Source organism: Sceloporus undulatus, chromosome 5 (assembly GCF_019175285.1).
Source record: "Sceloporus undulatus isolate JIND9_A2432 ecotype Alabama chromosome 5, SceUnd_v1.1, whole genome shotgun sequence".
NCBI classification, from domain to species: Eukaryota; Metazoa; Chordata; class Lepidosauria; order Squamata; family Phrynosomatidae; genus Sceloporus; species Sceloporus undulatus.
The window spans coordinates 101,521,145-101,536,746 of record NC_056526.1 but is presented as its reverse complement, the minus strand read 5'-3'; the positions used below and the strand labels follow the sequence as shown (position 1 = coordinate 101,536,746).

Below are 15,602 nucleotides of genomic sequence, written 5' to 3'. Positions count from 1 at the left end.
GGAATATGGGCTTCCTGCTGCCATAACCAGACCCATTAACCCTTGTACTTTTGCCCAGGCATGCCACAAACTTCTACTGGTATCCATACTGTAGATCAGTGATGTCCAAACTCTGGCCCTCCATGTGTTTTGAACTTCAGGTCCCAGAATCCCAGAACATTTGCCAAGGTGACTGGGGCTTCTGGGAGATGAAGTTCAAAACACCTGGAGGGTCAGAGTTTGGACATTGCTGAGTAGATCGTTCTCATATGCCACAGAAGAAGAACACAAAACACACTTAAGGTGCATTTAGGGTTGCCATGTCCTGGGAACAAGCAGGACATACCCGGTGTTTTAGGGAGCAACACAGTCCCGTCCCACTTTCCTGTTTGTCCCGGGTGGCTGGGGCTTCAGGCTCCTCTTGCCCGGCCCTGCCTCACCTTCTCGCTGCCTTGTGCGTTCAGCGCGTGCACTCCGAGAGGACTCAATGGAGGAGCAGAGGCTCAAGCTCCTCTAACTGGCCAGCCTCAAGAAGAAGAGGAGCTTGAGCCTCTGCTCCTTCATTGAGGTTGGAGCATGCGCACCAAGCACGCAAGGCAGCAAAAAGGTGAGGCAGGGCTGGGCAGCTGCCTAGCCCCGGGACAAAGCCAAGGAGGAGAAGGAAGCCTTGCCGCGATGGGGTTTCCTTCCCCTCTTCGGCCCTACTGCCTGGGAAGAAGCTGAGGAGGAGAAGGAAGCCTTGCCACGGCAGGGCTTCCTTCCTCTCTTTGTCTCCGGCTGCTGGAGGGGGGGTTAGGAAGGAGAGAGGCCTCCTCTTCTTCTTCTTCCTCTTTTGTCTTCCTCCTCTTCTTCTTCCTCTTTTCCTCTTCTTCTTCTTCCTCCTCCTCCTTCCCCTTTTCCTCCTTCCTCCTCCTCTTCTTCTTCTTCCTCTTCTTCCTCTTTTCCTCTTCTTCTTCTTCTTCCTCCTCCTCCTTCCCCTCTTCCTCCTTCCTCCTCCTCTTCTTCTTCCCCTCCTCCTCTTCCTCTTATTTTTATCTTCTTTTTCCTATTCTTCTTCTTTCTCCTCCTTTTCTTCTTTTTCCTTCTCCTTCATTTTTCTTCTCCCCCTTGTTCCTCCTCTGTTGTTGTTGTTGTTGTTGTTGTTGTTGTTGTTGTTGTTGTTGTTGTGTGCCTTCAACTCCTTTCCAACTTATGGTGACCTTTGCAAGTTTCTTTTGGGGAGGCTGAGAGAGTGTGACTTGCTGCCCAAAGTTACCCAGTGGGTTTCCATGGCCAAGTTGGGGTTTGAACCCTGATCTCCCATTGTCCTAAGCCACTACACCATGCTGGACCCTCCACTGCACTTAAAGGTACAGTACTCAGTTGTTATTTATTGTTGTGTGCTTTCAAGTTGTTTTCCACCTTACAGATACCTTAAAGCAAACCTATCCTGAGGTTTGCTTGGCAAGGTTTGTTCAGAGGAGGTTTGCCATGGCTTTCTACTGAGGAGGCTGAGAGAGTGTGATTTGCAATAGGCAGAGAAATGAACCCTGGTCTCCAGAGTCCTAGTCCAGCACACAAAGCTACATCCCAAACTTCTATCCAGGAAGAATGTCAAAATGTCCTCCATTTTGAGCAGGCCTAAGAAGCATGCATTTATATTAATGCTTTTTCAATGTATTAATATTTTTGTTTTTTAGTTGTTTGTGTCCCCCATTTACAAAATATGTTCTACATTTGGGCCCAAATTTTATCCTACATTTGTCCTACATTTTTTTACATTTGTCCCGGTTTGGAGGTAGACAGTTATGGCAAACCTAGGTGCATTAAGACATGTTTCATTTCTTCTCTTTGTCAGGAATGGTGTTCCCGCTTTCCAACAGGTGTTGGAAAAACTGGAAAGTGATCCTGTTTGTCAGCGCCTCTCCCTTAAATCCTTTCTCATCCTCCCATTTCAGCGCATCACTCGACTGAAACTCCTTCTCCAGGTAAGAATGTTGACAACATTGGACCCATAGTTCTAGATTTCAGACAACCTCCTAGATTTAATATCTGATAGGTTAATAAAGTGGTAAAACTAACAACAGCTGTACAGTTAATACATAAAAGTAGCCCTTTATTGTAGAGATAAACCCTGAAAGCCAGAAAGAAGTGTGGAAGCCTTCTTTGGGAAATTTTAGCAGCAGAATTTCAACTTGTTCCATGAAAATACAAAATAAATGGATTTTTCATGTGGTGAGATTGTTAACACATATATTCAACACATACAGGAATCAATGGTCAAATCTCTCCACTACCTTCAGTCAGCATAGAGCTAAAAGGGAGTGCCTTAGTAGATCATGGAGGCTTTATCAGAAACTTGCTGGTAATCAGACATACCTGAATGCCATATAAGCAGCTGTAGGATGTTTGTTTAGTTGCCAGTGGTTATCTGACTTTCTTGGGGAAAGTACTGTGTCTCTGGCTCCCATTGCTCTTTGGATTGAAACCCTACTTCTTGGACTGCTAACCTGTCTCGACTCTCTGGAACCCTTGACCTTTGAACTGCCTTATCGACTTGCCTATCTGATACCCTGGACCTCGGACTTCTGGGCAAATCTTTTGATAATACCTCTGGTGCTTCTGGACTTGGAATCAGAGGCTTACTTCTGTTTTGCACTGGCTCTGCCAGCCAGGGGTTGGTTTATTTGGGAACTGAGCTGGTCTTATCAGCCATTTGGCTGCTTTTCCAGACAACACTAACTTATTACATAAACTTATGGACAAAAGAAGTATGGAAAAACTAGCACCTGTGGCGACATAACTTTCTAGCAAATATCTGTTGGTAGTTGAAGTGCTAGCCCACTGTTCCCCAAATTGTATTCTACAAGAAGTAGCTACTGTCCAAACATACAGATTGAGTCAAGAAGTCTGCTTGTTATATCCACTAATTTACCACTGATGCAGTAAGATGGGGTAGAATCTGAATAGGCTCAAGAATTTCACCTCTTATCCAAAACACTTTGTTTCCATTTTGCAGAACATACTGAAGAGAACACAACCGGGTGCAGAAGAAGAGATTCAGGCCACACAGGCATATGACGCTCTTGAGAAGGTAAAAAGAATGTAAGAAACGGTTGTTTAACCTTATCACAAATTCTTTCTGTCCCACACAACAGGTATATTAGTTAAAAAATGCTTACTAGATAGAAGTGGAAATGCTCATGTTTTATGTCCTTTAAAACACAGGCGAGCTTTAAAAGAACAAAAAACCCTGGGCTTCCCCTCTTCTCCTTCAGTGTATTTCTCCCTGTAACAAAGAATAGTCCAGAAATGATTCCAAACCAGGCACAGTAGTACGCATTATGGATCCCAAAACATTGGCTTGGCTGCAGATCTCATCTACTTTGCAGTGCAGTGGGAATGCATAACCCTATCTACAGTGAAATCTCATAAGAGACTTATTGGAATATATATAATAATACAGATGTGCATTACAGGTACATTATGCTGAGTCTGTAGAAAGGATGTTCCTTTCCCCTAGGAATTCACAAGTCTTTTTTGCTGAATCATAGTAAAAAATGCATAATGCTTACTTCAAGAAGATATTTGCTGATTTAGCAGCATGCTGTTTGTTGTTTCATGAATTCATGTTTAGTATGAATGGAACACTTAAAACCCCACATTGTTTCCTACCCCTGTATCAACTACCAGCACTTTGTCAGTGTTTTTCAAAGTGCAAAGGACATAGCTATGGAAGGATGTGTCATGGGTGTACAATCTCCACTACCTCTTGTGACTTAATACTCTGGGTTACCACCTCTGCCCTTACCCCAGCCTTTGTAACACAAGGATTTCCATTTGGGGAAGAGTGGTATTGCTATATAACTTGGGACTTTGTGACAACCCTCCCCAATGGAAAATCTTGGTGTTACAGACTTTTTAGTAAGACCAGGTGTGACTTTTCAGATGATCTTCCAGTTCCTAACCGTCTGCTACTGTTGGGGTATTACAATTCCAAAAGTAAGCACAATACTTTGAATTACAGTCAGTCCTCGGTATCTGCACACTTGCTTTCCATGGACTGAACCATCTGCAGACAGAAGCCCATGGTATCCCCAATGGCAGCACATGCATGTGGCAGTGCTGCCATTAGGGACACCCCCCCCCACTGTACCCAGTGGTGACACGTACACATGGCTGCACCACTATTAGCGACAATGAGTCTTATTGTCTCTAATGGGAGTGCGGTCATCTGCATGCGCAGCCACTGAGGACAATAGAGGCTGTCCCTAAAGGTGCACATCCTACCATTGAAGTTCTGTTGTGCCTAATGGCTGCACAGCCACATGCATACACACCATAGGGGATAATGGAGCTCAAGCACCCGTAGATTCTGATATCTGCGAGAATGGTGGTGTCCAGAACGAATCGATACCAAGGGCCAACTGTACTTTGTTTTTATTTATTAGTTAATTATTGCTGATGATACCCAATTTAACATTTCCATCCTGTCTACCTCCATGGAAGCTATTCTAGTTCTAAATTAAATGTCAGTAATGGACTGGAGGAGAGTGAACAAACTGAAGTTTCATCCAAGACAGCCACTCCTGGTATCCAAAGTCAACAGGGACCTTTGCTGAATCAGATTACACTCCCCATGAAGACTATGGTTCAAAATTTAGGTGTAGTCCCAGATTCAAACTTGAGCTTCAGTGCCCTGGTGATAAGGAATGTGTTCACTGAAATTGGTGAACCTATGCCTTGCTGTAGATATCTGATCTACCTTAATTATACATGTTTTAATTACATCCTGTTTGAACTACTGTAACACACTCTATTGGAGCTGACTTTGAAGAGTGTTTAGAAACATCAGGTGCTCCAGAATGCTGTGGCCAGGCTGTTGACTGGGGCTGGTTACAGAAATATCTGGCTACCTTGTTATAACTCACTGCTGATCTGTTTCTAGGTATATTTCATAGTGCTTTTTATTATCTATAAAGTCCTATGTGACTTGGATCCAGGCTACCTGAAGGATCTTATTCAAATAACATTTGCTATGATGTCTTTAGGGAAAATTCTTCTCTTACTCTTACCATCCTTAAAGGTGTATTTAGCAAGGACATGAGAGAGGTGGTTGCTCTTATGTTCTTGAAGTTCCTACCAAGGGAGGCCAGGTTAGCTCCTCCCTTCTTTTCCTTCTACCAACAAGGAAGAACTGTTTTATCCAGATTGGTGCAGAAAAGCATTTTAACTTTATGCATTTTGTTTTAACTTGTGTATTTTAAATTGTATTTATAATATCTTCTGTTTTCATTGCATTTTGTGTTTTAGTTGCACAGTGTGCCTGTTCTGCCCCCCCTCCTCCTGTGTAAGGCAAATAGCGCATTTGCTTAAGCCCATTGGATATAATGAGACTCATGCATGACATGCAGTGTGGCACGTGCCATAGGCATGCGCACCATTGTTTCTTATGTTGTACTGCTTTCAGCATAAGCTGAAAGCCATGTAAAAGGCACCCACGTATGACATGGGTGCACTGTACTTGTTTAATTTAATCTTATCGTTAACTGCCTTGAAGCCCAATTTTGAAAGAAATGTGGACTAGTTTATTAATAAATACAAACCAACATTATGAGTTAGATTATTCTAAGAGATTGTAAATATGTTAAAATAATGAAATAAAATAGGACACTAATTTCTAAGCAATCTCTCAACATTTTCAGAGGTACGGTAAATCATTGTAAACCTCTACAAATTTGCTTCTGTCACCACTACCTTATAAAAGACTGATTCCCCCTATTCTCAATCCTTTCCACCAACCTTGATAACATTCTTCTATCTGCAGCTCATCAAAGATTGTAATAAAAATGTCCAGCGCATGAAGAGCACCGAGCAGCTAATCTACTTAAGTCAAAATATGGAGTTTGAATGCAAGGTAATACAAACAAACACTTACTGATCCAGGGACTCAAGTTTCCTGTCCTGGTCTCTCCTGAACTCACTTGGTTTAGAAACATATCTTAAAAACATATTCCGAATTCACTAAAAACTGTCATGGCCACTGCCTCTTACTTCTAGTTTATTAACATTGTATAGAGTTCTAGTATAGTGTCTATTGGAGCTGACTTTGAAGAATGTTTAGAAACTTCAGGTGCTCCAGAATGCTATGGCTAGTATGTTGACTAGGGCTGGTTACCAGGAATACCTGGTTCCCTGGTCATAACTGGGTGCTGATCTGTTAGTAGGTACTCTGTGTATTCACATTGTATAGAGATCTAGTATAGTGACTAAATCAAGGGAAGTAATAGTGCCACTGTATTCTGCTTTGGTCAGGCTCCACCTGGAATACTATGTCCAGTTCTGGGCACCACAATTAAAAAAGATCTTGAAAAACTGGAGCATGTCCAAAGGAGGGCAACTAAAATGGAGAAAAGTCTGGAAACCATGCTCTATGAGGAACAACTTAGGGAACTGGGGATGTTTAGCTTGGAGAAGAGAAGGTTAAGAAGTGATATGATAGCCTTGTTTGAATATTTGAAGGGATGTCATATGGAGGAGGGAGCAAGCTTGTTTTCTGCTGCTCCAGAGAACAGGATGCAAGCAACAGGAAAAGAGATTCCACCTAAACATTAGGAAGAAGCTCCTGACACTAGAGGCTGTTGGAAAGTGGAATACACTCCCTCAGAGTGTGGTGGAGTCTCCTTCCTTGGAGGTCTTTAAACAGAGGCTGGATGGCCATCTGTCAGGTATGTTTTGATTGAAAGTTCCTGCATAGCAGGGGGTTGGGCTGGATGGCCCTTGTGGTGTTCTCCAACTCTATTATTCTGTGAGAAGGTTGCCATGACATATTGTGATGGTACATGGAGCTATGCTACTGTCACAAAAAGATGACATTATAGCAGTGAGGCTATCCTTGAATCTTTAGGCAACTGATGTTCATCAGGTGTACTGATGATGAAGGAAGACCTGTCTTCACTGCCTTTTCAGTCCTATTCATCTTTCAGCTCTCCTCTCCCAACTCCATCTTTTCTTATTCATAGAGAAGGGCTACAGAGGAGATATAAGCATGTCCAACCAGTTACAAAGCTTAGCATAGTTGGATTTTCACCTTATCACGATTTCCAGGAGTCCCCTAGCCGTGCTCAGTGTTCAGCCAAACAGTAACAATTTATCTGTGAACTTTCTATAGGCCTTATCTCAGCCCATGAAAAAGTTAGGGACTGGAAATGGAAGAGATAGTTAACAACGGAGGAGGGCTGGAGCATGTGTTCCTGTTTCCATCTGCACAATTATACTTATAAATGCCTGAATGGGAGTTCATGTCACACTAGCAAAGTGCATTAGAAAGCTCAGCACAACAAGTCTGGCCATTGTATGCATGATAGTTTGCATCCTTAAGAGTAAATGCATCTTTATGTACACTATATTTACTTTTTGCCTAAGAGGGAAGCCGCCGCGGACAGATACCATACACAGCAGTTGGAGGAAAAGGGCACAACTTTATTAACACAACCAAACAACAAGACAACAGCCAGAAATGTAGGGTTGGCTCTGATCTGTCATCCATCAGCCCCATACTGAATGGATGAACCCAAGTTCTTGGTCTCGGCCAAGCTTTGGGATGGCAAGGGATATCTGGTTAATGCCCATGTTCCAGTAATCGATCATGCAGTTGATCGCTTCTCCGTATATACGCAACATCACATCTCTATCCCTTGTCAACGGGGGATGCTGTATCGATGTTGCCCCCACAATGGTAACACCGCATCGCTCACAGCACCCCCGTGTCCTCATAGGACTCCCGATCCAGCACTACGCCGCGCTGGAAACCATGCCCACCAGATCTGAGACCTATACAACTGCCTCCAAAGTTGTGACAGCAACCCTGAGCCCACAGAGGGAGGATGGGTGGGTGAGCCGAGCTGGAAATGGCACCAGGCCAGGTGCCTAGTGGCCTTAAATAGGGATGCCGGGAAAGGGCAGGGGCCCGCCTCCCGGCCTCCCCACCAATCCCAGGCGGCGCCAAGCTATGACACCGCCCAATGGGGAAACACTTCTGCCCGCAGTGCCTTCTGAGACATAGAGTCCCAGCCAGCGCAGCGGAAGTCCCTCCCCTCAGCCCCAGCGCTGGCTAATCACAGCTCAGGCGGCCCTGCGCTGGGGTCTATGGGGCCGCCTGAGCTGGAAGAGCCAGCCAATGCGCTGCGGGGCTTCCCTGCGTGGCAACCGGGCCGGCCTACCGAGGCGGGCAGCCCCCTTTATTCAAGTTGAATCTTATGTGTGAAATATTTTGTAGTCTAAATAGAACAATACAAAACACTGATGTTTTCCTTTCCCTGACCAAGCTTTCATTCTCTTTCCTATGCACTTATCCTACCAGAGACAAGGTAAGAGATAACTGCTCATTTGCAGGGATAGGACCAGAAATCCTAAGCTTTTCATTTCTGAATTATGAAGAAACAATGAGTTTGACTTAAAATAATTCTATTTGCTTTTGCAGATTTTCCCACTTATCTCACAGTCACGGCGCCTTGTGAAGTGTGGTGAACTTACAGCACTGGAGTATAATTTGAATTTGAAGTGGAAGCTTACCACTCGGTCCATTTACCTCCATCTCTTTAATGACTATTTGTTACTCTCTCGGCCTAAAGAGTAAGTGCTTAGAAGACTTAATGTATTTCATTAAACTTTGATGGATGTTTGATGACTAACAGGTTCTGCATTTGCAGTATCTATCATAAAAAGAGTCAATGAAAGGTTTGGGGGCTGGGGATTGATCTATAATGCATCCTTGTGTGGCATATACACACCCATTGCCACTGGAGGGTTACAGCTAGGAGGAGGAGAGCATGGAATAAATGTTGTCATTAATTACAGTGCCTGAATTTATTACTTTGGCAGACATATCTAACAAAGCCCACACCCTGGTAGAGACCAATTTTGATTGTTAGAACCCTTCTAGATTTCCTGTGCCTCCTTGCTGTCCTTGCAAACAGTGACAAGAGTAGGAAATAGGAGCCTCTGTTCATCGTGGCCCTTTGGGCAAAATAATGAGAAGTGACTGATAACAATAAGTAGGAGAGGGGCAAAGGGCATCTTGTCCTAATGTCCTCCAAAATCTTAATCTGGCACATTGCAGATGTCAGAAATGATGAGGAAAAAAATCTTCCAGTCTTCACTATTATGATACTTTCCTGTGGCACTGTGTAGGCATATATCATTTGTTAAAACAGGAGGTAGATTGGGGCTGAAATTCTCATTTGCTTCTGAAACTTTCTGAATGCAAATGCAGCTAGGCTTTGCCTGTTCATATTTTTTATTTTAAAAAAACACAGTTATTTGCCTATTTCTTAATATTCCAATGATGTCTCCAACAATTATAAGTCAAGACACAAATTGACATAAAGCCTCAAAGATTAAGAAGAAAGAACCCATTTGTAAGTTTTCTTTGTACATTTTGAGCCTCCTTTGTATGTATTGCTCAGAACCAGAAGTGTTCCGTATTATAATGGGTTTGTTTTTGTTTCTATTTTTTTATTTTTTGAATACCCGTATGGGGGGGGGGGGGGGGGAGAGGCAGGTTAGTCATATTCCAGTGTCCTTTTCCTCAAGGAGCCTTGCCCCACTACTAGAAGGTGGGGATGGAAGAACTCTGGTTCCTGCAGCTCAGTTCACACAAGGCCCCTGTAAAAAGCAGATATCCAGGACACTGACCCAGCTGTCAGCAAGTTTTCTACCCTTTTAAGAAACTAACCCTTGTAAATGGGAAGGGAAGGAAAAAATCCAAGTGGATTTAGTTGCCGTTGCCAACTGGTACTTTGTTCAGCCAGATCCACTTGGACTTATCACTGCTTTTCCAGCTGTATGGGCTACAGAGGCCGAGTAAAATGCTAATTGGGGACTGTAGCCAAATTCACTTGGACTAAACCCCTTTCCTTGAAGGCAGAAGTGAGCAACTGATGGGAAAAAAATTTCATTTTTCGGAGGTTTTCAAACTTCAGGCTTCCAGATAAGGGAGGTTCAGACTGTACAAAGAAAACATCAAGCAGCCTTCTTTATTGCTCATAAAAGCAGCCTTTTAAAGTTTCCCTTTTTATTTCTCTTTACCCTTGCAGGAATGGAAGGTTTATTGTATTTGATTATGCTGCCTCCTCAGATGTCCGTGGTGAGAAATGCGAAATGAAACTGCATGGAGCAAACAAAAATGTTTTCCGCCTCTTCCTCCTGCAGAATAATCAAGGGAAAAAAGTAGAGTTTCTCTTCCGTACAGAAACACAGTAAGAAAAGCTACAATTTTATACCTTAGATCAGATCTCAGTACCACATCATTTTTCCCCAAATAACGCAGGAGTTTATAAATAGCTAAGTGTTTTGCAAAATTATTTTGTGCAGAAATACATGTGTGTGTTTTCCCCCAGGAAAATCCACATTTTATGAAAACAGACTTATTATCAGTTGATTTCTTTTGTGCAAAATTAGTGTTGGAATTAAGGAATCCTAAGTTCCAAAGCAATTAGAAATTTGCAGACACAATTTCAGTCTATAAACTTTGAGAGTGCTTAGGAAACAGGTGAGGTTTCTGCAGACTGGAAGAGGACAACTGTTATTCCCATCTTTAGACAGGGAAAAAAATGTAACTACTAACTGGTCAGTTTGATATCTGTACCAGAAAAGATTCTAGAACAAATCTTCAAATGGTCAGGCTCTGAGCACTTAGTAGTTAAAATATTCTTTTCTAAGAGCCATCATACATTTATTTTAAAAAATTAGTCATGTCACATTAATCTTATCTCTGTGTTCACTCAGTTATAAGCATAGTACACCAGGAGAACGCTGTGGATACATGTTTCTGGATTTCAGAAATGCTTTTGACAATGTCATCCATATTTTTCCAGACAAGCTAGTTTAATGCTAGCTACACAATGCTATGATTAGATGGATTTGTAGTTGGCTTTCAGACTGGACGCAAATGCTATGATTTGTGGTTTCTCATAATCACAGAAAGTGGATGAAGGCATCAAATTGCAGATGACATTAAAATGGGAGAGATAGCTAATATCCACAAAATAAACAAGCAAATAAGGATCAAAATTCATCATGACTTTAAGAGATACAGATAAATGTAAGGCATTATGTTTAGGTATGAAAAAGTGGATAAGTGACAGCTGCATTCTCAGGTTTATGAATGAAAAGAATCTGAGGTCTCAGTAGGCTATGCACTAAACATGAAAATACAGAAATTGCCTTTCTAAGCTGCATCAAGAGCTATTAGGAGGAACTTCCTGAGAGTAAGGGCTGTTCAACAGTGGAACACACTCCCTTGGACTATGGTGGAGTCTCATTCCTTGGAGGTCTTTAAGCAGAGGCTGGATGGCCATCTGCCAGGTGTGCTTTGATTGAGAGTTCTTGCATGGCAGGGGGTTGGACTGGATGGCCCTTGTGGTCTCTTCCAATTCTATGATTCTATAAATGTAGTGTCTCAATTTTTAAAAAATGTAATACAGCTATTCTGTTTTGGTTAGAACTCCCATACTATCTCTAGTTTTGGGTACCACAATATAAAAAGGATATTGACAAGCTGGAATAGGTTCAGAGGAGTGCAACCAAGATGGTAAAGAGTTTGGGAAATAGAGCCTGGAGGAAATGCCTTGGGGAGCAGGCTATGTGTAACTTGGATGAGAGAGGATTGGGAGGTAGCCACATTTAAATCTGAAATGGAGCAAGCTTGCTTTCTCTTCTTCTAGAGGTTAAGACCTGAATCAATGGATGCAAATTACAAGAAAGAAAATTCTGAGTAATGTTCAGCTGTGGAACAGAATATTTCAGAAGATGATAGGCTCTCCTTCATTGGAGGTTTTAGACAGAGTTTGGATATTCACCTCTCACAGGAATGCTTTAGCTGTGAATTTCTGTGCTGTCAGTCTATTTACGTGTCTTAGGGCTGGTATAGACCGGCATGAAAAGCCAGCTTCCAGCCAGCTTGGGAACATGTTGTACACATGACACACGCCCCCATGACACCTGGAAACTGGGTTCATGCCGCCCGGCTGCCCGCCTGTCAGCTGACTTCTGGGTGCTCTGGGGACACAAAGTTTAGATGCTACATGCCTCCATAGCACCTTAAAGCAGCTGTGGGGCAGGAAAAGCCAGTTTCTGCTGGCGCAAAAAGTAGCGTCATGTTGCCACTTGTTTTCAGGCCAGCAAAAAGGCAGATTGGGGCCATGGCGAATCTGGCTTTCTCAGGGGTGGTCTGTTCTGCCCCTCAGACTCTCTTCCAACTCTCTGATTCTTTGATTCTATGGGATTTCTACACACACAATATTAAACACCAGTATTTAAACTTGATGAGTCGAGGGGGCATACGATTTCCTTATTTGGGGTGAAACACTAGGTTCCTGAGTGGCATGTGTTTGTGAAGCAAAAGAGAAATATATATTTAAAGATCGTGTCTCCCTTTCCCCACCCCCAAAAGCTAGACAGGATCTTGGAGATGCCATGAGTCTCATTTTTGGGAGAAAGGTGGCATGTGAGTAAATATAATAACATAGTAGTTGTTCGCAGTGGCATGCCTGGCTTATTTCACACCTGGTGTAGATCATTTTTAACATCCCCCACCAAATGGGGTGTGTGTATTTGTATTAAAAAAACTGCTAAGTCTTCCACATTGGTGGTGAAGGGCCATGTCCTTCACATTCCTTCCACAGCTGCCATTCATCTTTTTGGGGGAGCCGCAACACCCCGAAGAAGTGAACAGCATATGCAGTGGGATGGTGGAGGGCTGAGCTCTTTACATTGTTGCCACTGCTGTTTATCTCCTCCTCTGGCTTCAGCACCTCAAAGAGACAAGTGGTGGCAGTGACAGGGGGTGATGGAAGGCTAAATCCTCCATGTTCTTGTCACCACTGCCACTTATCTCCTTTGGGCCCATGGCGCCCTAAAGAGATTAGCAGTAGTGGTAATGTTGGGGTGGGGGTAGAGGGCTGAGTCCTCTATGTTCCTGCCATCACTGCTGATGACGATTATCTCACTGCTGCTGATGCTGCTACTACTGTTGATACTTGTCTTATTGCTGCTGATGCTGGCAGGGGCAGAACCCTGAAGAGATTAGCAGCAGCAGTGGGGGATTGGAGGGCTGAGTCCTCCATGTTCCTGCTGCCACTGCTGCTCATCTCCTCAGGAGTGTATGGCATGCCCCTGCCAAAGATATGGGCTATCAGCAGTGGTGGCATTTCCGAAGAGTAGCCTGGTGGCTCAACTAGGCAGAGCAGAGGCAGGCAGATGGGGAGACTCTACTGCTCTCACCAAAGAGCTGGAGGAGGAGAAAGAAGAAGAGGAAAAGGAAGAGGAGAAGCTGACTGAGCAAGTGAGGGAGGAGACTCTCTTTCTTACCCCACCAGCAAAGTTGAGAGACCTAGAGACCCAGAACTTTGAAGATTTTCATACCAGACTGAATCGTTGGTAAAATGTCCCTGAAACGTTGATCAAATATCACTCTAACATGGAGGAAGCACCAGTGTCTGAATGCCAGGTGCGCTTTCTTAATCATCAGTAAAATGTGGCTCCGTCCAGCGTCCCTGATTCGTCGCAAGGGGAGCAAATTTCCTATGAATGCAAAATCTTCATTGGCACCCACTCCTCCCTGGTATGGCACAGCTGCTGATCAAGTGGTAGAGGAAGGAAGACTCCCTTTCCTACCCAGCCAGAAAAACCACCAGACCAAACTTCAACACCTCTTTCCAACAGTACACTGGGTGACACCCCTCTCTGAGCTGTCACCTGGTGCAATCCACACTCCCTGCACCCATAATGATATTCTTGATTAATGGTATTTTCATTTGTACTGTATATGAGGGACTGAGGTGAGAGGGCTAATGCTAAATGAAGGACTTTATCACATGGGGAAAAGTGACAAGGGCATAGCAGGATGCTCCTGTTACTATTGCGCTAGTGTGCTGCGATTATCAGATGACGTTGCATGGTGTCACCATAACCCCATCATTATCAGGTGAATAAAGAGGAACTCTAGCACTCCTTTTCATTCACAAGAAAGTCCCATGAATGAAAAGTGGTCCTAGAGTTCCTCTTTATTCACCCAATAATGATGGGATTATGGACACATCACGTGATGCCATCTGATAATTTTAGCACACTGGTACAATAGTGATCGGAGCATTTTGCTATCCCATGTGATAAAATCTACACAATGGCTTTCTTAAGGTGAACAAAAGGATCTTATAGCACAATTTATTCATTTGTTTGTTTGTTTATATACTGCCTTTTCATCTGAGCAGTTCCGAAGACAGCTCACAGAAGACAATAACATAAAACCTAACAATACAATTTAAAACATAATTGAAATCATTGCATTCAAAACAGTATAACATTATTTTAAAAGTATACAAAAATTTAAAAATAAATAAAGCTCACAACCCAATAAGTAGCTGCCCTGGGAACGATTACATATTAAAAGCCTGCTTAAACAAAAAGCTTTTACCTCCTGGTGGAAGGAAAACAACTTCCTATGGAAGAGAGTTCCAGAGCAGACACTGAGAGAGTTCTTTCTCATGTCCTTACCAAGCATGCCTGTGATAGTGGAGGCACCTAGAGAAGACCTTCCCCTGTGATCTTAGAAGACTTTTGCAAGTTTGTATGAGAAGATAACCATCTTTCACATAGTCTGGATCTAAGCTACGGCCATTATAGATCATGACGAGCACTTTGAGACTGAGAGAATGGCATTTGTAGCCTAAGTTTTCATAGCCTCAGTCTACTTCATCAGAGGCATAAACAGAGGGGCGGTACAGACCAGCACTTTGTGCTGGCCTGCACGCGCACTAGGGCTGAGCTAGGGCTGAGCGTGCACGTACTCCAAGATCTTGTTCCACCACCCGTGTGCCATTATGGCACATGCCCATCCATATGGTGCACACCATATTGACATCCGTGTGGCGCAGCACTCAAATGGTGCTGTGCACAAGGGGTGTCATCATGGTGTGTGAACATGCCTATGGCGCACCTGCTAGGATGCAAAAAGAACTTGCCCAGAAGCGGTAAGTGATGGTTGAGGATATAATCCCCGGTATGCTACAAGGCAATGCAAGAAAATTTACCACATCTTTGTAGTTCTCCAGAAAAAAGTGCATACATGAATATTCATGTTTTCAGTTCTTATTTTGTATATCCTAGGAGCGAGAAGCTGAGATGGATTTCTGCTTTTATGCCGCAACAGACAGAACTTGACATTTTGGGTGACTCAGGTAAGATTGTTCAGAATGTACAGCATAGAGTTAGTGCGCACATAATAGAGATATTAATTTGAAGCATAATAACAATACATTACACTTTTTTTCTCTATACACAATGTAATTTTCCTTTCTCTGTCTTCAAATGTGTAGAGGCTGACAAGTATGGAAAAAATAATAGACTCTTTAAAATAGCACACAAGACAGGGGAGTGTATGAAAGAATGTGAGGAGTGAACATAGATCCTAAAATGATTTAAACTGAAACTGACACAAGTATCAAAATGGAAATCTATCTTGCTGCAAATATTTAGAATCATAGAATCATAGAGTTGGAAGAGACCACAAGGGCCATCCAGTCCAACCCCATTCTGCCATGCAGGAAATTCAAATCAAATACCAACATATTACAGATATAGGA

General features: G+C 43.0%; 1 protein-coding gene across 3 annotated transcripts in view; it reads left to right on the top strand.

Annotated features, from left to right (window-relative positions):
- Positions 1–15,602, top strand: part of LOC121930343 (rho guanine nucleotide exchange factor 5-like) — a 38,715-nt gene that overhangs the window by 14,825 nt on the left and 8,288 nt on the right. For 2 of the 3 annotated variants that reach the window (XM_042466544.1, XM_042466543.1), the window contains exons 7-12: positions 1,817–1,946; positions 2,978–3,052; positions 5,786–5,875; positions 8,441–8,592; positions 10,056–10,217; positions 15,106–15,197. In XM_042466544.1, coding sequence (XP_042322478.1) covers positions 1,817–1,946; positions 2,978–3,052; positions 5,786–5,875; positions 8,441–8,592; positions 10,056–10,217; positions 15,106–15,197 — 701 coding nt within the window. The remainder of the gene's footprint in view (positions 1–1,816; positions 1,947–2,977; positions 3,053–5,785; positions 5,876–8,440; positions 8,593–10,055; positions 10,218–15,105; positions 15,198–15,602) is intronic. The other variant, XM_042466545.1, reaches the window with a different exon arrangement.